At 44.2% G+C, this 22500-nt stretch overlaps 1 protein-coding gene across 1 annotated transcript in view; it reads right to left on the bottom strand.

The window, feature by feature from the left end:
• The window catches only part of LOC140357826 (properdin-like), a 38340-nt gene that overhangs the window by 13076 nt on the left and 2764 nt on the right, over positions 1–22500 (bottom strand). Inside the window, exons 2-5 of the mRNA XM_072442345.1 lie at positions 16777–16915; positions 14645–14808; positions 12181–12345; positions 11654–11848 (exon numbers count right to left, since the gene is read on the bottom strand). Of these exons, the coding sequence (XP_072298446.1) occupies positions 11654–11848; positions 12181–12345; positions 14645–14808; positions 16777–16915 (663 nt within the window). The remainder of the gene's footprint in view (positions 1–11653; positions 11849–12180; positions 12346–14644; positions 14809–16776; positions 16916–22500) is intronic.

Raw genomic sequence — 22500 nt, 5'->3', positions numbered from 1 at the left:
AGAACAGAAGACATTTAACACGGGCCTACTTCACCATCTGGTGACACTTTATGATGAGGGATATATACACACTATTTTAAAATGTTTTTAATCATGAATATTTGCAAAAATACAAAAAAATGGAACTAATCAATAACTATAAGAAGTGTTGGGAAGTAGCAAAATATGTACCAAAAATATGTATTCAGAATACAAACTTCTGGCATAGTTACTCTTCCATTTAGTGGTGAATACGGTTACTTTTCTCAAATAAATCCTATGTTGCGTTTCACGGTATAATATAATGTACGTCAAAGTGAAAGTATTGTACATATTCAGAATATCCTTCTCTGATAGGACCATGGAACAGAAAAATACACACTGGTCCTTTCCTTGGTTACTAGCCTGTTGCCCTGAGTGACAGCTGCTTGGGGATATCACAACATTCTACAAGCCAATGATATTTAGTACAGACACAGCTAAAAGGAATATTGTTCAAATTCAGTATTTTGAGTGAAATCACAGACAGAAATTATAAGATTAAATTGATTAATTTACATTTGAGATAGTTCGTGAAAAAATACAATGTAATCGATAAAGACTGATGACATCACAGCATTCTGAATTTTAGCAGTGAGTGGCAAAAATGCAGTCAATGGTGAGAAATGACATTTTCTCCTGTAAGAGCTGTGAACGTGTGAAAGAGCTGCAAGAATCTAATTAGAATTGTAAAAGTCTTAAACTTTGCAAAAATATTTAATGTATACCTTTTATCAAAGAGAAGAAAATCAATGAAACAGTTGTAGAAAAGCAGATGAGCAACAGGAACACTGCAGACGTTAAGCTACAGTATCTCTAGTGAAATGCAGCTTGACATAGCGTCACTCAGAGCAGAAATGATAGAATCTGACATAAATGAGCTAAAAGTGGCAGGAGATAATGGCGCACGCATCGATGAGGCTGAACAACATATTTCAAACAATACGGATGATCTGCAGACAATGAGAGCCGAGATGGAGGCGCTGCAGGCCCAGGTGATGATGCTGTACACAGAAAACAACAATATTATCCTTGATTCACCTAAACCCAACTTCAGGTTTGGACCAGCAACTATAAAACACAATGCCTGATAATCGGGTTTCTTGGCAATCGTGTGAAGGAACATGTCATGAAAGCTGCACGTTTGTGTAGTTGGAGATGTTAATCGTCAACTTGGGTTCAGGAGCAGGACCACGCCTCAACCTTCACTCCTCCAGTAAACACGTCCCACTCTTTAACCACACCTCTAATTACCCAGAAGCCCTATTTATAAGGCCTATTCACAGCATATCTTGTCGTCTCTGCTCTCTCGACAGAGAGACACTCAGTCAGCAGCATGTTCGTGTGGATATTGATCAAATTATTGTCATGTCTGTGTCCTATTTATTATGAGTCACGACGATCTTATGGCATATGGGTCACGATGAACTTTCTGTGTATTTTCTGATTATCTGTGGACTAGTCTAAACAATCTTAAAGTCATATCAACGTCAGGCCATTTTATCAGATCCAAGCAACAGCGATATAAGACAGCTAATTCTTGTGACGGGTCGAATCTCAGCTGCAAGATGAACAACACGCTACTGTTTTGCCTGTTTTTCCATGTTTACATCAAATAAAGAACTTGAGAACGATCCTCGCCTCCCGCAGTCTGTATAGACTAAACTTCGACATTCGTTCAAACAAGAACCATGAGCTTCTCCGAGTGCCGCTCCGAGCGCCGCTCTATGTGCCGCTACGCGTGCCGCTACGCGTGCCGCTACGCGTGCCGCTACGCGTGCCACTCCCACGCACGTCTCCTGTGCACATCTCCACGCAGGCAGACACCAGAGACCGGAACGCAGCCGGGCGCACCGGGCCGAAGCCGGTGGGCACTTCTTTCAGACACTACGAAGATATCGCTTTCAGACGCTTCCGCACCTCCTGGTTCCACGTCTGGAGGCGCGCAGCTGATGACGTCACCATCGCTCCACGGCCGCAGCTCGACCTCTCAGCTCCCTCTGGTGGCGGGAGCTAGGTTGTATAAATCAATTCAATCTATTTTCGTAACGCCCTAAATCACAATAGTCTAGCATCGTCCCAGCTTATTGTGTCCTTAACAAAGATGTTTCAAATGTTCAGTCCATTGAGTCTGACGCCTGTTCTCTACTGCTACAACCTAGCTACATTCTACAGCTACATACTACAGCTAAATCCAAGTTACCTACAATCTACTGCTATAAACAACTGCTATAACCTACTGCTACAACTTACTGCTATAACCTACTGCTACAACCTACTGCTACAACCTACTGCTTCAACCCTCAGCGACAACCCTCAGCTACCACCCACCGCTACAACCCTCAGCTACAACCCTCAGCTACCACCCACCGCTACAACCCACAGCTGCAACCCACAGCTACAACCCACAGCTACAATCCACAGCTACAACCCACAGCTACAACCCACAGCTGCAATCCACAGCAGCAACCCACAGCTACAACCCACAGCTACAACCCACAGCTACAACCCACAGCTACAACCCACAGCTACAACCCACAGCTACAACCCACGGCTGCAATCCACAGCTACATCCCACAGCTGCAACCCACAGCTACATCCTTCAGCTAAATATACCTATCAACGTACCATGTTCAAAGCGCTGGCTCTTTATCATTCATTATTATTCTGGCTTAAGCTATTCTGTCTTTTTCGCTCTCTGCTCATGCTTACTATACTACACTATTCTGACAGTTGCTTATCAAGCTTGTAGCATAGCCACAGAAGGTGCGCGAAAATGCGTGTAAAGTGCAGCTTTTCTGTTTATTCTGCCCTGTATCCCTTTTATGAATGGAAGGCGTGTCCGAGGCGTGTGGACTCGAGCGTTTATTAGGGTTACTGCAGGTGGGGGGAGGAGCTTTTTCTGTTTGGGGAATTTGGTACAGCTCGGGCCGGATCGTGAGAGACGAGCGCGGCCGCCTAAACCCACCGTGAGAACTTATGTCAGTGGAACCGGACTGTGAGGACCACCGGGGAAAAACCTGCGTAGCGAACCTTGCTGCCGATTCGGATTCGACACCGGGACGCCATCTCTCCCCAGAACCGTCTCCCGGCACTGGGATGCTCAGTCATCTCACATTCCCTCGTTCTCAGAAGAAGCATATCTCAGCATGCACCTTAACCCATCGTGCATCTCGATGCATCGAAGACCACTCAGCGCACTCCATCATCCTACAGGACAAGCCCTTCATTTCAGACCAAGGATCTGCTTCTCGTCCCTACGACGAGTAACTTTAGTGCACTTCTCAAGCCAAGACACAGAAGTAACAGACTCACATTTAAATATGTTCAGGCGACCATCGGACTCTGCACTAGGACGATTCTTCTCTCGGTTCAAGGCCCAAGGGAAGGCAGCTCGTTTCTGGCTACTCTAATGGGTCCTCCACGCCTGTTCGGTTTATACCCCACTATTGGTCAGGACATTCTTGGGGGTTCGATCTGTGAGAAGGCACTCATTCGACAACATGTCTTAGTAGATCAGTAAGAGATATTCTATTACGCCGCACCTCATAAGTCTCTAAACTCTGTCTACTCCCCTCTATCAATCCGTCACCTGCCTTGCTTATACTCAAATCACCATAATCGACCAACACCTACTCACGAGTCCCAAAATCCGACACTCTGCACCAAACTTCGACGATCGCCCAATTCCTCTTCGATCTTCAGGAAACCTTTTAAATCGGACTACCCTCTCATCTATCGTTCATTCCACTCATTCTCAAATCTCATTCAGCTCCAATTTAGTTCCCTCATTTATCGCTCATATTGACCTTATTACTATCTCCAGCTCGTCAACTCCTACATCCATGCAAGTATTTTGCTCTCCCCAAGCTTTCTCCACTCCGGAGCAAGGCGACTCCACCACATAATCCAGTTTTAACGATTGCTCGTCCAAACCTCAATCTTATCACTCTCACACCTTATTCACTCCCTTGTACTTCCATCGACGACCCACAAACGCAAAAACTCTATTAAAATGCACCAGTTTTAATCTTCGTCTCCAGTAATGGACAGACTGCTTTTAGATTCCATCCAGCAACTGTTCAGAGAGTCCTCGACTATCCAGCTCTTCTCTCGTGCTACTCAGTTAACATCAGTTTCAGCCAGGCCTTACACTCAGATCCAGATAATCTTCTTTCATTTTACATCATCTTTGGGGGTTCTGAATTTGCTGGGCTGATTACCCGAGACAGAGCCCCCATACTGAGTCTCTACCCAGCCAACTCTCGTCGCTCGATCGTGGCTCGATCGTGGCTCAATCGTGGCTCAATCGTGGCTTGATTGTGGCTCCATCGTCGCGCTCCATCGTCGCGCTCCATCGTCGCGCTCCATCGTCGCGCTCCATCGTCGCGCTCAATTGTCGCTCCATTGTCGATATTATCAATAAACATTCTTTCATATTCTGTTGTTGTGGCGTGGTCCTTGCTAGTGAAGTGTAGTTGGAGATGTTAATCGTCAACTTGGGTTCAGGAGCAGGACCCCGCCTCAACCTCTACTCCTCCAATAAACACGTCCCACTCTTTAATCACACCTCTAATTAACCAGAAGCCCTATTTATAAGGCCTATTCACAGCATTTCTTGTCGTCTCTGCTCTCTCGACCCCACCCTCCCACCCCATGTCTCTATCATCTCCACCTTAACACATCACCATCTATGGAGGGGGAGTCTGAATCGGATAGAGATAGAGATAGAGCCCCCATCCTGAGTCTCTACCCAGCCAACTCTCGTCGCTCCATCGTCGCTCCATCGTCGCTCCATCGTCGCTCCATCGTCGATATTTTCAATAAACATTCTTTCATATTCCATTGTTGTGGCGTGGTCCTTGATAGTGAATGCCAAAACATTGTATGGACCTGATTGTGAACCACTCTGAGGGAACCCTAATCTGTGGTGGCAAATGGGATTTCAAATTCAAGAGGAACAATAAACAAGAAATTCCGTGAATGAATGCAGAATATAGGACTGATTGACACAGAGTAATGAACCCAAGAGCACGCCAGTATACCCATTTTTCTAATCCACATGCAATCTATTCCAGAATAGACTATTTTCTTATCTTTAGTAAAGACATCACTGAGACACAATGGATTTAAGTGACCATGCTGCTTTCTACATATACATTATGGTGGTTCAATGCCAACCCTTTGTTTGAGGAAGAATGTTAAACAATATTAAGTCTTATCTGGAGGGAAATGATAATGCTTCTAAAGCAGTTTTAAGAGGAAAAAATGTAGCCATGTCATCAGCTCAAAAGATAAAAAGGGACAAAAAACAAAATAATCTGCAAGAAAAATTTGAATTGCTGAGAGAAATCAGGCCAAGAAGGGTAATCATACAATTCTAAAGGAAATTAAAAAGATATGAGGAGAAATTCATGGTCTGACTTCACAGGAAATAGTTAAGAAAATGCTCTTCACTAAACAAAGATATTACGAGAGTGGATAAAAAATGTCTAAATTATTATCCTGGAAACTTGAAAGCAACAAGCTGAAAGAGCTGTTTAAAAATGTTAAACAACAAACAAGACCAAATCAGCACTTGAATCCTTCCATAAAAAAACTGTTCTCTAAAATGTCAGGAGATAAAGAGGAGGATAAAAAATCCTTTCTGGACACCCTTGCTTATTATGTCAGAAGAACAAAATTAAAAAATAGGAGGCGTAATAACAGTGTTGGATTTACAAGGTGCAATCAAAACATTTTAAAACAATAAATCCCCAGGGAGCGATGGGTTCACCTCAGAGTGGTATAAAGCTCTAAAAGAAACTCTTATCCCTTCGCTTTTACGTTTAACTGGGCACTGAAGAAAACTCAGACCTCTTCTAGTTGGAAAGAGGCCGTCATATCCCTGATACCAAGAGAAGGGAAGGACCAATTGGATTGTGCCTCATATAGACCTGTTTCCATTCTGAATGTGGACTATTGTTTCTACACTTCAATTATGTCCAAAAGAATAGAGCAAATCCTCCTACATTTAATTCACAATGATAAGACAGGATTTATAAACAGATGACAAACACAAGACAACATAAGATGAGATAAGATAAGATATTCCTTTATTGTCCCACATGGGGAAATTTCATTGATGCAACGCAGGTAGATACAGAGGTAGTAGATACATAAGACGATCTTTACACATAATGAGCCAAATACAGAAACAACAAGACGAAGCTGTGATCATTAGTTTGGACGCTGAGAAAGCTGTTGATTCTGTTAGCTGACCATATCTATTTATAGGCTAAATAATTCCAAATAAATTCCAAATAGAAGACTTAAAATCAATGGTCATCTGATGGATCCACTGACTCTGGAAAGAGGGTTGAGGCAGGGCTTTGCCTGGTTCCCTTTCCTGTTTGCTTTGTACTTTGGAACTGTTGGCCCAGTTTATTAGACAATCAAAACAATTCAAGGTGTTACAATCGATGGGATGGAGCATAAAATTGCCTTCTACACAGAAGATGTTCTACTGTATTGGACCAAATCAAAAATGTCCATACCCAATGAATTTTCTTCAAAAAAATGGTCCAATGTCTGGATAAAAAATCTCATTCTGGTAACCGCTTTTGACCTTTAGATAGACCTATTCATTTACATGGCAAACATAATCTCTTACATATTTAGGAGGGATCAATGAACAATTTTGGAAAACAATTATACCCCTCTTTTTACTGCCAGCAAAAATGAATGTTCTGCCCAGATGTCTCCATCAGTTCCAGACTCTTTCAGATTCCATTCCCAACCCGTTTGATGAGTGGAATAAAACACTCTCAAGATTTGTATGGGAAGGGAAAAAACCGTATCCAATTAAAAACTGTCATCTGCCTTACTGACAGGTGACAGACAGTTGAGTCAATTGGGGGAGGTGGAGAAGCCTTGGGTGAAATCTGTTCTTACAACATGGAAGGAGCTAATTAAAAAGTACAAACTAAACGATGTTAAAATATTACATTGGTTTGCTTACGATCAAAATTTCACACCTAACAGCACAGACTCAAGATGGACTCTGGACAACTACAGGTATAAAGGTCTTTTACCAGATTGTGAAGGAGAATCATTATAACGATCAAGGAATAAAAAAGAGAAAGACCTTCATAGCACGTTGATTGAAATATCTATTAAAGCTTATGTAGCGGGGCTCTCTCTCAAAACAATGGCGAAGTCAGATTTCAAGTGCTCAGGTGGATTTACTGTGCCAAAACCGAAGTGCAAAAATAGTGACACAGTGCAAAAATATATACAGTGAGCAAAAAAGTCCAAAAATCCAAAATACATATATTTACAGAGTTCCAACTTTGAGTTCAACTTTAACTCGCTCTCTTTAACTCGCTCTCTTTCTTTGACTCTCTCTCTCACACTGTTACCTTCTCTGTTGTCGGAGACAGACTCCCCCCCAGCCAAGAGCGGCTCGCCTTTATTCCTCGCTTGCCCCTCCCACTGAGCAAAATAACTGGATAATTCAAATCCCAAATAAACTGACAATAAACTGTTGTGGCCTCTTCCTACAACGTAAGACATCATTAATTATATACACATGTTCAAAATAAAGCAATATAAACACACAAAATACCCGGTGTCACATGGTCAGCACCACGGTGTGAACAGCGCCCATTTAAACTTCCAGGAAGTCTTGACTCGGTTTCGACCCAACGCGACGCATCGGCGGAGCGCGGCTTCGTGACAAAACAGGTAAAAACTGGCGCGTGTATGCTTAGAATGAACCTAACGCGCGCAAGTGTGTAGCCTTGGCGGATTAGTGACGGAGGAGTGCGGGGAAAGATGCGTGTGTAGCGTCTGATGCGAATGAATGAAACAGAGGGAAACGCGGGGAGCGGGGAATGTATGAGTGTGTGATAGAAAGTGCGCGCGGGCATGAAGGGCCGCGCGGTTGCTCAGCAAATAAGCGCCAAAACCAGTTAAAGACGGACTGGCTCCGTCACAGCTTATAAATCAGAACTTTCCAGGGGAATAATATATAAATGATATAAATGTAATAACTTGTTTAATTTGGGCAGCCACTCTACTGATTACATTAAGTATGGTGATGGTTGTCACCCAGTACGGAGAGTTGCGCGGACTTTGGTGCGTTCTATGCTCAGCACTGTACTGTTAAGCACAGCTGGACACATGCTCAGTGGGATGCTTCTTGCAATACCTGATGATTTGTCACATTCTCTCCCCCTTCCGATGCAAAGAAGTCACGAGAATTCCCATCTTGGGGCGGCGGGACCCCGCGTCTCCAGCAGGGAGGGACTGCATTTCTCCACGTCAGGTTTGCTAGCCATGTAAGCCATGCTAGCCTTGTTAGCTTCGTTAGCTTGTTTTCCAATGAGATCGTGGGCCATCAGCTTTGTTTGCTTTGGTCCCGTAGTGTTACCAGACTTGTATCTTCCTTGTTTGCTCATCTTTTGTTCTTCCTCTTTAGGATTAGGTGGGTCAAATAATGATTTTAAAGTAGAATTTTGCAGCGATGGTGGGAGGTGCGTCAGCTCGAAGTGCCACCATAACCCGGAAATCCCAGATTTTTTCCATACCAAACACAATGGCTAAACATTCCCTTTCTGTTGGAGTCAGCACTCTACTGGAAAAGGCAACAGGTTTACCTTTTTGAGTCAGTGCCCAGTAATGTCTCTTAGGCGTCACATTGCAGTGTGAGTTCCTCAACTTGATCATAATACTTAAGCAAACCTCCAAGTACTTCAGCTTCCCCACAAGTCTTTCTATACCCTTAAAGTCTTTGGGTCGTGGCAACCCTCTTATTGCCCGCACCTCTAGGGGTCAATCGAGAGACCTGCTGTCAGTAAATGTCCAATGTAAGGTACAGACAGTTTCTTTAACTTAATCTTTCCCGCATTCAACTTAATGTTCTTTTGTCTGCATATCTGTAGAAAAAGTCTGAAGTTCTCATTGTGATTCTCATTTGCACTTTCCTATGTGTACCCCTCACCTGTTATCTGTACATCATCTGCAATGACATACACCCCTGGCAAGCCTTCTGGTACCTGCATGAGCTTCGTTTTAAATACCGGTACTTACGAAGCTGGGCTGATATAAGATAAGATAAGATAATCCTTTATTGTCCCACATGGGTAAATTTCATTGGTGCAACGCAGGTAGATACAGAGGCAGATACAGAAGAAAAGAACAGATCACTTATAGGAAGTCTGAAAAATATCCATTGGCATCCTGAGCCAAACGGAGTAGCAAATGTTGTGAGGTAACTTGACTCTTCATCCAATGTCAAAAGTTATGTTTCACATCACAAAGTGTATACCTTGGCATTTGAGAGCTCTGGCAAGATGTCATTAATGGTGGGAAGTGGGAAATGGCTCCTGTCCTCAGTACTTTGTTCGGTGGTTAAGGGTCGCTGCAGATTCTTGGTTTTCCATTTGGTTTGATCACTGAAACCATGCTTCTTTCCAGTCTGTGCTACACATGTGCAATAATACCTTTAGCCTCCAGTTCTTTCAGCGCTTCTTTGAGTGGTGTCATCATCGCTAGAGGCACTCTGCTCTTGGGTAGCTTTACTTGGAACTTGCTTTGTCACTATGCTGTCTTTTGCCAGGATTTTCTCACGCTTCATTACCTCACTAGCTTTCCTGCCTAGTAAGGGGATCTTGTCCTTCTTGTCTACCACTCTAGTCTGTACAGTACAGTCTTGGATTTCAGAGTTTGACTTTACATTTTCCTGCATTTCGTTTGCTCTTGTTGAACATGACTAGCATGTTCTCACTTTTTTCAAGCTGTGTATCTGGGTTTAGCTGCTGCATTGGGATACTGTAGCATGTAGCGCCACAGTCTATTTGGAAGTTCACTAGCTTCTTGTCTAGCAGCATACCTGCAGAGAGCTGCTGGCTTCTCCCGAGGGCCTCACACTTGGTTGATTGTCTCTTTGTTTCCTTTTCTATTATTTTCATGATGTCCTCATGCAAATCACTCGACTCTGGTGTGTATCGGCCTGCTATTATTGGTTCTTTGTCATGTTTCAATTTGCATTTCACAGCTGCTTTCCCACATTTACATTGAACCTTATCATTATTTGTTTGGGATTGGCTCCACGCTTCTCATGGCTTCAAGTTCTTGGTGTTGAAAAACAGCAATGGCATTTTCTAATTTAGGATCTCCTTAATCCCACGGTCACGTCTTTCGAAGAGGAAGGAGAGACCGGGGACTCAGGGGCTGGCTCGTCCATCACCCAAGCTGAAGTTACTGAGGTTGTTGGTAAACTCCTCAGTGGCTCCGGGGGTGGATGAGATCCGCCCTAAGTACCTAAAGTCTCTGGATGTTGTAGGACTGTCTTGGCTGACACGTCTCTGCAACATCGCGTGGCGGTCGGGGACCGTGCCTCTGGACTGGCAGACCGGGGTGGTGGTCCCTCTGTTCAAGAAGGGGGACCGGAGGGTGTTTTCCAACTACAGAGGGATCACACTCCTCAGCCTCCCGGGTAAGGTCTATTCCAAGGTACTGGAGAGGAGAATCTGACCCATAGTCGAACCTCGGATTCAGGAGGAGCAGAGTGGTTTTGGTCCCGGTAGTGGAACACTGGACCAGCTCTATACCCTCCATCGGGTGCTCGAGGGTTCATGGGAGTTTGCCGAACCAGTCCCCATGTGCTTTGTGGATCTGGAGAAGGCTTTCGTCCGTGTCCCTCCGGGTGTCCTTTGGGGGGTGCTCCGGGGGTACGGGGTCCGGGGCCCTTTGCTCAGGGCTGTCCGGTCCCGTATGACCGGAGCAGGAACTGTGTTCGCATTGCTGGCAGTAAGTCAGACCTGTTCCCAGTGAGGGACTCCTCAGGGCTGCCCTTTGTCACCGGTTCTGTTCATAGTTTTTATGGACAAAATTTCTAGGCGCTGTCAGGGGTCGGAGGGTGTGGTCAGGGGTCAGAGGCTGTGGGGACCACAGGATCTCATCTCTACTGTTTGCAGACGATGTTGTCCTGATGGCTCCATCAAACCTGGACCTGCAACATGCACTGGGACGGTTTGCAGCCGGCAGGGAAGGATGGAATGTGAGATTCTTCAGATCGATGCAGCGGCTGCAGTGATGCAGTCGCTGCATCGGTCTGTTGTGGTGAAGAAGGAGCTGAGTTGAAAGGCAAAGCTCTCAATTTACCGGTCAATCTACGTTCCTGCCGTCACCTATGGTCATGAGCTTTGGGTAATGACCGAAAGGACAAGATCGCGGATACAAGCGGTCGAAATGAGTTTCCTCCGCCTGGTGGCTGGGCGCTCCCTTCGAGATAGGATGAGGAACTTGGTCACACGGGGGGGTCTCGGAGTAGAGCCGCTGCTCCTCCACGTCGAGAGGAGCCAGCTGAGGTGACTCGGGCATCTGTTCTGGAAGCCTCCTGGGCGCCTCCCTGGGGAGGTGTTTCTGGCATGTCCCACCGGGAAGAGGCCCAGGACACGCTGGAGGGACTATGTCTCTCGGCTGGCCTGGGAACGCCTCGGGATCCCCCCGGAGGAGTTGGAGGAAGCGTCTGGGGAGGAGGAAGTCTGGGGGTCCCTGCTTAGACAGCTGCCCCCGCGACCCGGCCCCGGATAAAACGGAAGAAGATGGATGGATGGATATTGTGGGTGTGTGAATAAGGAGCACTCACCTGCACAGCGTGGCAGCTCACTGCACTGGTGCATCTGCAAGCTTTCGCCACGGCAATCATCCCCTGGCGGCAGCACTGAGGGAGCGGGGCTGGAGCAAGAGCGACTCTGCTCTTTAGTAGGGACGTTACCATGGAGACTGATACATGATTGTGAACACTCAGACCAATCGGACCACGCTGACCATCCTCCATGGACTGTACAGAAAACAGCAGACCCACATGTGTCGACACCGAGATCAAAGCAGGGATTCACAAACTAGGACAGGACAAAATTACTTTACCTTAACTAAACAATTATTTTGGTGGTTTAACAAATACAATTTGAAATATGTTGATTGACTTCTAGAGAGATTTATGAGAATATTTATGAATATAGTGTTTGATTTTAAAAAATCTCAATTACTTTATTTTGGTCATTATTACTTAATAATGTTACTGTCTTTGCTATAAACATGTTTTTGAATGTATTTTGGTGTGCATGTCCACTATGAGAACTACTGGGCCAGAAGGACATGCGGGACATTTACCTGGACAGGTGGTGAGGCCACACGCCTGTGTCTCCTCCAGTGCTCCAGCACAAGCCAATGCACACTCTCGACGCTCGGTGCACTGCCTGTTTCTTCTCATAACTCCACCGTCTCCACAACTCACTGAACAAGCTGACCAAGAAGACCATTGGTACCACCCTTCTCCTGCAATGCAATAATATCCATTACGAAACAGTGGTGATGTGTCAGGCTTTTGTTACATGGCTTTTGTAAGGCTGTACATGTGGTGATGTGTCAAACTGTAGTTACACGTGGTGGTGTATCAGGCTGTACATGTAGTGATGTGTCAGGCTGTACATGTGATGATGTGTCAGGCTGTACATGTAGTGATGTGTCAGGCTGTACATGTGATGATGTGTCAGGCTGTATATGTAGTGATGTGTCAGGCTGTACATGTGATGATGTGTCAGGCTGTACATGTAGTGATGTGTCAGGCTGTACATGTGATGATGTGTCAGGCTGTACATGTAGTGATGTGTCAGGCTGTACATGTGATGATGTGTCAGGCTGTACATGTAGTGATGTGTCAGGCTGTACATGTGATGATGTGTCAGGCTGTATATGTAGTGATGTGTCAGGTTGTACATGTGATGATGTGTCAGGCTGTACATGTAGTGATGTGTCAGGTTGTACATGTGGTCATGTGTCAGGCTGTACATAATGGTCAGGTGTCAGGTTGTACATGTGGTCATGTGTCAGGCTGTACATGTGGTCATGTGTCAGGCTGTACATGTGGTCATGTGTCAGGCTGTACATATGGTCATGTGTCAGGTTGTACATGTGGTCATGTGTCAGGCTGTACATGTGGTCATGTGTCAGGCTGTACATATGGTCATGTGTCAGGTTGTACATGTGGTCATGTGTCAGGTTGTACATGTGGTCATTTGTCAGGCTGTACATGTGGTCATGTGTCAGGCTGTACATATGGTCATGTGTCAGGTTGTACATGTGGTCATGTGTCAGGTTGTACATGTGATCATGTATCAGGCTGTACATATGGTCATGTGTCAGGTTGTACATGTGGTCATTTGTCAGGCGGTACATGTGGTCATGTGTCAGGCTGTACATATGGTCATGTGTCAGGCTGTACATGTGGTCATTTGTCAGGCTGTACATATGGTCATGTGTCAGGCTGTACATGTGGTCATGTGTCAGGCTGTACATGTGGTCATGTGTCAGGCTGTACATATGGTCATGTGTCAGGCTGTACATATGGTCATGTGTCAGGTTGTACATGTGGTCATTTGTCAGGCTGTACATGTGGTCATGTGTCAGGCTGTACATATGGTCATGTGTCAGGTTGTACATGTGGTCATGTGTCAGGTTGTACATATGGTCATGTGTCAGGTTGTACATATGGTCATGTGTCAGGTTGTACATGTGGTCATGTGTCATGCTGTAGTTACATATATTTACTTCCTGACACTCTCCATCTTGCTCCAGCTGCTTTCTTATTTATTTTTGCTTTTTAATCAGTTTTTTTCTTCCATGAATCTTCAATTATTACTTTTTTAAGTAAACCAAACCAATGATGTAACGAGCCAGTGACATGTCCGGGAGAAGGAAAACTAACTGTGAAAGATGTTGGAAATATCAACAAGAAATTCATGAAAAGAATCTGAAAAAGGACTCATCCAGTGGTAAGAAGTCCACTGTTTTTGCAAAAAAAAAAACTGCTACTTCCAACTTAAACCGGAGTGACTGTGTTGTGTAAAGACCGGTTGGCCTCAAAGTAGGTGCCAACCAAAACGAAACAAAGATAATGAAACCCACCCAAAATACAGATTTTTTCAGCTTTCGGAGACTGAAGTACATTAAAAAAAGAGAAAATGGGAGCCACTGCAGTGGGCAAAAGGCAGAAGACAGTGAATCTGTTTCAAATGTGAAGGTCATACCAGATTCGCTTCTGATTGGAGACGGCGCCATCAGCGGTGTGAGGCATGGAAGACCACAGTCAATAATGTAACTCCTTCCTAATATTTTGGCCACACATCAAGGAGTTAAACAGCTGATTGTGCCGTGGGTGTAGTGGACATACAACAGGAACAGACTTAACTTTATAAATAGTGTTTTAGTTTGAGGTGCTTGATAAAGTGAAAATCAAAACAGATAAACAAGTTTAGCTGCTTCAGCTGAACACATGGCTGTCCAAAGAGTGTGCACCTAGAGGACTACACTACATTGAGAACTTCTATCTATTCTGGAAATGAGAGGACCTGTTTAAGAGAAATAGCCCCCACCTATGCAGAGGTGGAGTGAGGGTGCTGACAGAGAACCTGCTCCAGTTAAAGAAGAAAGGAATGAAAGAATTCCAACTCCATCAGCCAAAGACCGAGCCAATGTTTCAGCATCAGCAGCACCACAACCATGTGGTGGTGCTTGTGGTGATGTGTCAGGCTATATTCATGTGGTGCTGTGTCAGGCTGTAATTACATGTTCGTACCATCACAGCAGGTGCCGTTACACCAGTCAGCCTGATGCTTGTCTCCTTTCTTCTCACACTCCGCTTGGCCTCTTCCGTAGCAGCTCCGGCTTCTGAGCTTCACCCCCTCCCCACATAGGGTGGTGCATTGGGACCACTCGGACCAGCTGGACCAGGCTGGGAGTCTAACCACCACAAACATATTCATATGATCAGTAGTGTGCCAATACTTCACAGCCCTCCCAGTCTTGCTTCAGATCCTCACTAAAGTCTGGTTTAACAATAATATTAATACATAAGGCTTGTACACCACTGACTGAAGCTTAGATGCCCCCCAAGATAGACAGAGTGCAACTCTATTTTCAAATGGATGCACGTCAGTTCTGGTCATAGCTCCTGCTTGTCAATACATTTCGTCTTTTTGTTGCTTTGAAGCTTCAATACATGTTGTAGTGAGCAATACATATACAACAATATACAGTAAAATCAACCGCTAAAACAAATGCATTTAAAAGGCTTGACTAGATAAGAAGGTTTTAAGCTGACCCTTAAAAGCAGTAACTGAGTCCAGTGACCGTAGGGAGAGCGGAAGATCGTTCCAGAGTCTGGGGGCAACAGCCTGGAAGGATCGGTCTCCTCTGGTCCGAAAACGGGTGCGAGGAACCAACAGTTTCTGGTCCAAGGACCTTAGTGAGCGAGAGGGAGTGTACGGTTTTATCAGATCGATAATGTACAATGGGACCTGACCATTTAAAGCTCTAAAAGTCAGAACAAGGATTTTAAACTGTATCCGGTACTTGACCGGCTCCAGTGAAGTGCTTTTAGAATGGGTGAAATGTGGGCCCTTCTGTTTGTGCGAGTTAAGATCCTCGCTGCAGAGTTCTGGACCAGCTGCAGACGAGAGAGCTCCTTCTTGTTAAGACAGGAAAACAAACTGTTACAATAGTCTAAACGTGAAGACTAAAATGCATGAATTATAACTTCCAGGTCATTTTGAGACACCATTTTCCTGAGCTTAGAGATTTTCCTCAACTGAAAGAAACAGTTCCTCGTCAACAGCTTGGAGTGGTGCTCTAAAGACATGTCTTTGTCAAAGACAACACCCAAGTTTCTAAGACTTGGTTTTACAGTCTGACCTAAATCACCCAAGTACTGGTTTATCCCTGGAATGGCATCATCAGGGGCAATAATCAGAGTTTCTGTTTTGTCAGCATTTAGCTGCAACGAGTTTTGACTCAGCCATTGTTTCATTTGCACTAAACAACTGACCAAGGATTTCAGCTTCTGGATCTCAGAAGGTTTAAAAGAGCAATAGAGCTGAATATCGTCAGCGAGCAGGTGATAGGACACATCACTAAACTCTTTAATGATCATTCCCAGGGGGATTATATAAAGCAGAAATAGGACGGGACCCAAAACGGAGCCCTGAGGAACTCCACACAACAGATCAGCTGAATCAGACATTATTTGGTTTGCTGCAACACTAAAGCTCCGATAAATATGAGGAAAACCAATGAAGAACTGACCCTGATAGTCCAATCAGGTCCCTCAGTCTGTTCAACAGGATATGATGGTCGACGGTGTCAAAGGTCAACCGTGCAGACGGATCCAACAGAACTAAAACCGTGCATTTTCCAGAATCATAATGTCACTGGACACTTTTAGCAATGCGGTTTCCGTAGAATGATGTTTGTGGAAACCAGATTGAAAAGAGTCGTGAACGTTTGACTGATCAAGGAAATCTGACAATTCTTCAGAGAGAGACGAAAAAAATTAAGTCTTTTCAGCTTCAACACATTTTGAGATGATCCCTTAGTGTGCCTACAGTTTCAATCACACAGTACCACAAAAAACATCAGTTATAGCCAAGGTGGTTGAAGGGTCTTTACCAAAGACACAATGGCAGTATTTGTATCTTGATATAGCCCTGTTTTACTCCTGGACCGATTTTGGTTTATTCAACCTAAAAGTATACATGTAAGTGGGGACAAATGTATCATCTTATTGACCTAAAATCAAATCTGCTGGAATAAGACCAAGATAATCACACATGCACACACACATGCACACACACATGCACACACACATGCACACACACATGCACACACACATGCACACACACATGCATACACACATTGGGTGCTTTTACTGACCCACAAGAGTGGCACTGTCCGTCCACCGTCGTGTAGCCGAACTTGGGGTTGAGGCAGCAGATGTCCTGATCCACCTCGCCGATTGGCCCCTCACAGCTCAGCGAGGACACAATAAACTGCGAGAAGCACCTCACACCATCTGGATAACACACCCATATCATGATACTTGCAATAGTATAGCTATAAACTAAAATTATATGTGAGAGAATATCTTCTATTGGGATCCATTGGTAGAGAATGCTTGGATTGAGTTTCTGGCATTTCCGAAGAGCCTGTAGAAAAGTGAAACTGAACATTTTGGGACGTTCTAAGATGGCTCTGGTGTAATTGGACACATATACTCCCCACAACACCCAACAATCGAGGAGCAGTACGCTTTGAGGGATAGAGAGTTCAACGAAGGTTTTCCGACTTAGAAAGTATGCAGAATTTTCATCATGGGTGCACTCTCACAGAATGTTTTAAAAAAAAATCCCAAAATCACATTGTGTGATTTTTAAAATCATTTATTTGTATGTTATTAACTAATAACCAATCATTTAACCATCGGGGCCGAATAAACGTCTGCTCAGCCTAATGTGTCAAGAACCAGCTGTGAGAAAAAAATGACATAAATTCAATTCAATTCAATTTATTCTTATAGCGTCCAAAATCACAACAACAGTTGCCTCTGAGATCTGACTCTCACAGATGGACAGGCGGACGGTAGACAGTGGAGCTGGACCCACTCAGGAGGAGAACCAGTTCTTCAGGAGGAGAACCAGATCTTCCAGGCAGATGACAGACCATCCATATGGGGTAGAGACTGCTTCACCAGGAGAGGAGCATCTACAGAGGGTCCACAGGTCATCAATGAGTCTATCCCACTCCCCTCGGGGAAGTGAGAAAAAGAAAGTAAAGGCAATGAACAGTCTGCAAGTGGAATTAAATATTAACTATTGTTTGATAGAATAAGAAGTCAGAAGCAGAGGATAGTGCTCAAGCTGCCATACTTCCCCCATAGTTGCTCCTAGGGCAGCGTAGCTGAAGCTGTAGGTTTATATTTCTGTTCCTAACTGGCCTGATCATAAGCCATTTCAAAGAGGAACGTTTTAAGCCTGGACTTAAATGAAGAGACTGTGTCGGCCTCTTTAACATGGACAGGAGCTGATTCCATAACACAGGAGCTCTTGCTCCTACTGTGCTTTTAGAGACTCTTGGGACCACCAGAAGGCTCTACCTCCTACAGTACTTTTAGAGACTCTTGGGACCACCAGAAGGCCAGCATTCTGAGAGCGAAGAGCTCTGTTTGGATGATAAGGTTCTATAGCATCGTTGAGGTAGGATGGGGCCATGTCATTTATGGCTTTGTAAATCAGGAGGAGGATTTTAAATTTGATTCATGTTCTTACAGTTCGAGGTGCACGGACAAACTTCTGCTGCTCTCTGTGTTCTTTGTCTCTATGAAGGCGAGCTCTCTGCGTTGCGCAAAAACATATAATGGTGAATTAAATAAAGAAGCAATTGTCCGAGGCTGCATTTCAATATTTTATTTATTTATTTTACTTTTAAAATGTTGGAAACACAAAACGGGAAATCAAACAATGTTATTGCTCACTTCTTTCTTTGCCTGGATATGTGGCATGACTGCAAACATCTCCAAAAAGTATCCATTCATTGCGTCCATGGCAGCAGTTTTGAGGCCCAAGTACATTTTTATAAATTTGAGAGGGATGGCAATGTAAAAAACAGTCTAGATTTAGCATTTCCTTGTGAATAATTCGCACTTTGACATGGTGTTGTGAAAAATCGTGATATAATTTTCCAACACAATTCAATTCAAATCAATTTATTTTTGCAACGCCCCAAATCACCACAGTAGTTGTCCAAACATGTCATTTTGTGGCTCTCTTTCCCATTTATCTTTAATTTAATTAGTGGCTGTCTGAATCATCAATACATGTATATATATTTTTAAACGATTTCATAATTTGTATATTATTCCTTGAAAGCTTTTGGAGGGGAATAATTTCAAGGGGAATAATATTATAATATAATATATATAATCTGTGAAGTGCATTCATACGAACGGAACCAGAAGCTGTGAGGAAATGGGCCTGCGTGGAGTCCAAAAGCCTACGTGTCCTTGGCTCTGAGGCGGTCCTCAGAAGAAGGGCACGTTGCACTGATTCACAGATGAAGCTGGTCTGGAAAGGCTGTGGACTTGAAAAGTTGTAAAAAGGTCCTTTGCTTGATTTTGCATGATGCAAAAACGGGCACTGAATTCTTAGTTCTGGGGCGCTGGAATGTCTTCCAGGAGGAGGCCTTCTCCCCAGGTCCTTTGTCATGGACCTTCTTGTGGGGCTCCGATGGAGCTCCGCCGGAAACTCAGATGGAACTGACATGTCTTTTTACCCGGAGATCGTCACGTTATCCCGGCGGACATCCTAATTTTCCCCCTCCATCCCTTGTTGGGAAATGGGAGGTTTTGTCTATAGGAGTTTTTGTTTATAAGAGTTCTTCTATTAAGAGTGTTTTTTAAACTTCCTATATTCTGTGATCTGTCCTTTTCCTCTGTATCTACCTGCGTTGTATCAATGAAATTTCCCCATGTGTGGACAATAAAGGATTATCTTATCTTATCTTATTGTCTTCCCTTTGTCTTTCAGACTTACCTATGCGGGGGTTGAGATTTGGCGCCTGAGGATTCAACCAATCAGACGCTGAGTCAGCGCTTGACAAGGGGACCAGTTCTAGTGAAATGCACCCCTTTGTTTGGCTTTAACATTAGGCACAATAGTTACAAAGGTAAAATTAGAAGGCTCGATCACCTTGTGGTGTGTCTAGTAGTGGTGTATCTGGACTCCAAATCCAAAATCTTATTTTTTATATTATTGTTCGTCTGCAGAGTCGTTGCCTTGGCCTGCAGCGCCTCCTTCTTGGCCCTCATAGTCTGCAGCTCGTCCATATTGTGTGAAATACGCTGTTCAGCTTCATCCATGCGTGCTTCATCCGCTCCTGCCTCTTTTATCTCATTTATATCAGAGATTGTACTGTTAACACATGTTTACGTCATTCTAAAACTCCTATGAGTGTGTGATAGTCGACTACCGCCCTCTAGTGGACGTTATTGGCTTAAGCTTTGTTTCGGCCACATGCGCTCAGTCAAGCATGTTTGGCTTCGCAGTGCAGCCACAGACAAAAACATCCCGTTTTCAGCCTTGGGCAGGGCCGGCCCAAGCCTTCAGGGGGCCCTAAGCGAAAACATTTTTGGGGGCCCCTCACCACGTCATCAGAATCAGTTTTATTGCCATTGTCAGTAAACAATTCACATATGGGAACTTTCTTCAACGCAAACAAAGCGCACCCAAACTCCAGGGCATCCGTTTGCCAGTTAGTTTATTCTCAACACCTCACAAGCTCAAATATTGCTAACTTAAATCCCACAATGCAACTTGGTATTCCGCTGACATCACCTCTACTCCCTGTACAAATAACACACGTCCCAGATATGTTTTTGGGTGTATTTGTGGGTGTTAAGGGTCTACAGCCACATTAGCAGTTTAAATTAATGAACAGGGTGGGTCTGGGGGCCCTCCCCCAGAGATTTTCAGACCTTTTCGGGTCTTCTGCTGCATTTTAATGTGGTCCAGCCGGCTAAAATAAGAGTAAAATGTTGAGGTTGTAATGCTATAAAATGATGATGTGATGAAACTGTACCAGGAGAAAATGACTAAAGCCAGTTATTAATACATTAGTGTACTTAATTACTCAATACAATATTGGCTATGAAAAATAATTATGGTCAAATTGATTCATTTTAACTGAAAATGTAAAAGTAATAGTTATCCTTACTAATTTATCTTTTACAGCTCCCAACTTTTCCTTCTTGCTAAAGTGACAAAACAAGTTATATTAAATTAAACAAATGGCATAAGCATTGCTTGATAACACTCATAAAGCTACACAGTGCAAACATGTTATTCCCAGAGAATGAACAGAACGAGAAGTGAAGGTCCAAACCTCGCTATAGTGAAGCGACTGCGTTTCTGCGTTATAATTTATAACAAATAGTCTAATGATGCTTTTTAAATCAATTTAAATGTTTTATTGCTCTATTAAAAGTGAATTACAATATAAATGTTTGTTCTGATCAGAACATCACACACTGGACTCCTGCATGAAACAATGCTGCGATGTGATTGGCTGATGGACCTTGCATGCATAAACCTTTACGTTCCTCTTATTCCACGTTAAGAAGTCAAACAGACATCACGAGTCACGATTGATCTCACACATGGTGATGTGAGAGAGAGGGACGCAAACTCAAACCCGCTCATCTCTTACTGAGGCTGCACAGGGGCCCTGCTCAGGGGCCCGGGACAGGGGCCGCACACTGTTCACTCCAAAGTCTCACGTCAGAGGTTCTGGACGAGACGGCGCTCGTCCGGACCGGATCTCCGCCTCTTAGTGACCGGGGCATAGACGCCCCTCACCGGCCTCACCTGCAGCTGACACTCCCGGGCTGGTGTAAATGTTAAGCTCATTATCTTTCATTCAGACACATTATTATGCGCGGGGCAGAGCTCTCGTCGCCTCCAGCCTGAGCGAACTAACGTGACAGAATCGTGTTGTTTCAAACAGCAGCATTAACCGTCTCTTTGTAAGATAATTTCAATACCTGGAGAGTGTTGTTGAGTTTGCAGTTTCTTTACATCGTCAAGAAGTTTCTTCTTTCGTTTTTTGGCATCGGGGGGATATATTCCTCTGGACATGAGGACCACGTTGTGTTGTGTTTATGTTTTGCTCTCGAGCTCCTCGCGCACAATGAAGTTGCCCAATCAGCGCAGGTCTGGTGTCTCGGTTGCCAGATTGTCATTACAAATAAATGCGGTTTGTGCCTTATATGTTACCGCTGTGTGCGCTGCCGCGCCAGCAGCGCTCCTACACTAGTGGAGCACGCTGTGCTTGCGCTTCTCATAAGACGGGTTGCCAGATTGGGGGCCCTATTAACGCCTCGGGGACCCTACGCGGCTGCTTAGTTTGCTTATAGGCTGGGCCGGCCCTGGCCTTGGGGTATCTTTGTCTGTAAGTTAAACGTTATTCTGTGTTGTAATGTTATTCTACGTTGCATATATAATACTTATGCTAAACTTGAGCTATTAGCTTCATTAAAATGTTAGCTGTTGCTAGCTGCTGTGCATGTAGCCTTATACAGTGAACTAGCCCATGCCAAAGACATGGATCATGCACACTTACTCCTGCTATGACAGAAATAGTCAACAATGAGTGAATGGGCTATGAAATTCAGGACACGCATTCCTCTCGTGAGGACAAAAAAATATATATTATTGTGGCCACGCCCCCAGACTTACCCTGTGGTACCCATCTTCGTTTGAGAATAAAAACACGCTGAGTCAGCAATTTTGTTCACGTCACACTTTAACGAACTCCTCTGTGGGCGTCAGCCCGATCAAGCTCATATTTGGGGAAAATCATCTGCACAAGCGGGGCATCAAAAGTTATTCAAATTTTTATTCCAAGTGTCACGGTCTCGATGCGGCGGAGCCGCAAATATACTGTCACAAATGGGAAAAACGCAAAATCAATGAAATGTTCACATTTACGCTTCGCACTTAAAAAAACTCCTCCATGGGCGATAGCCCGATCAAGCTTAACTTTGGGATGTATCATCTACACAAGTGGGGCATCAAAAGTTATCCATCATTTTATTCCAAGTTTTAC

The sequence above is a fragment of the Eucyclogobius newberryi genome, unplaced genomic scaffold, assembly GCF_026437365.1.
Source record: "Eucyclogobius newberryi isolate DKJ021-1_F unplaced genomic scaffold, fEucNew1.0.hap1 SCAF_13, whole genome shotgun sequence".
NCBI classification, from domain to species: domain Eukaryota; kingdom Metazoa; phylum Chordata; class Actinopteri; order Gobiiformes; family Gobiidae; genus Eucyclogobius; species Eucyclogobius newberryi.
This window is presented reverse-complemented; position numbering and strand designations above follow the sequence as displayed.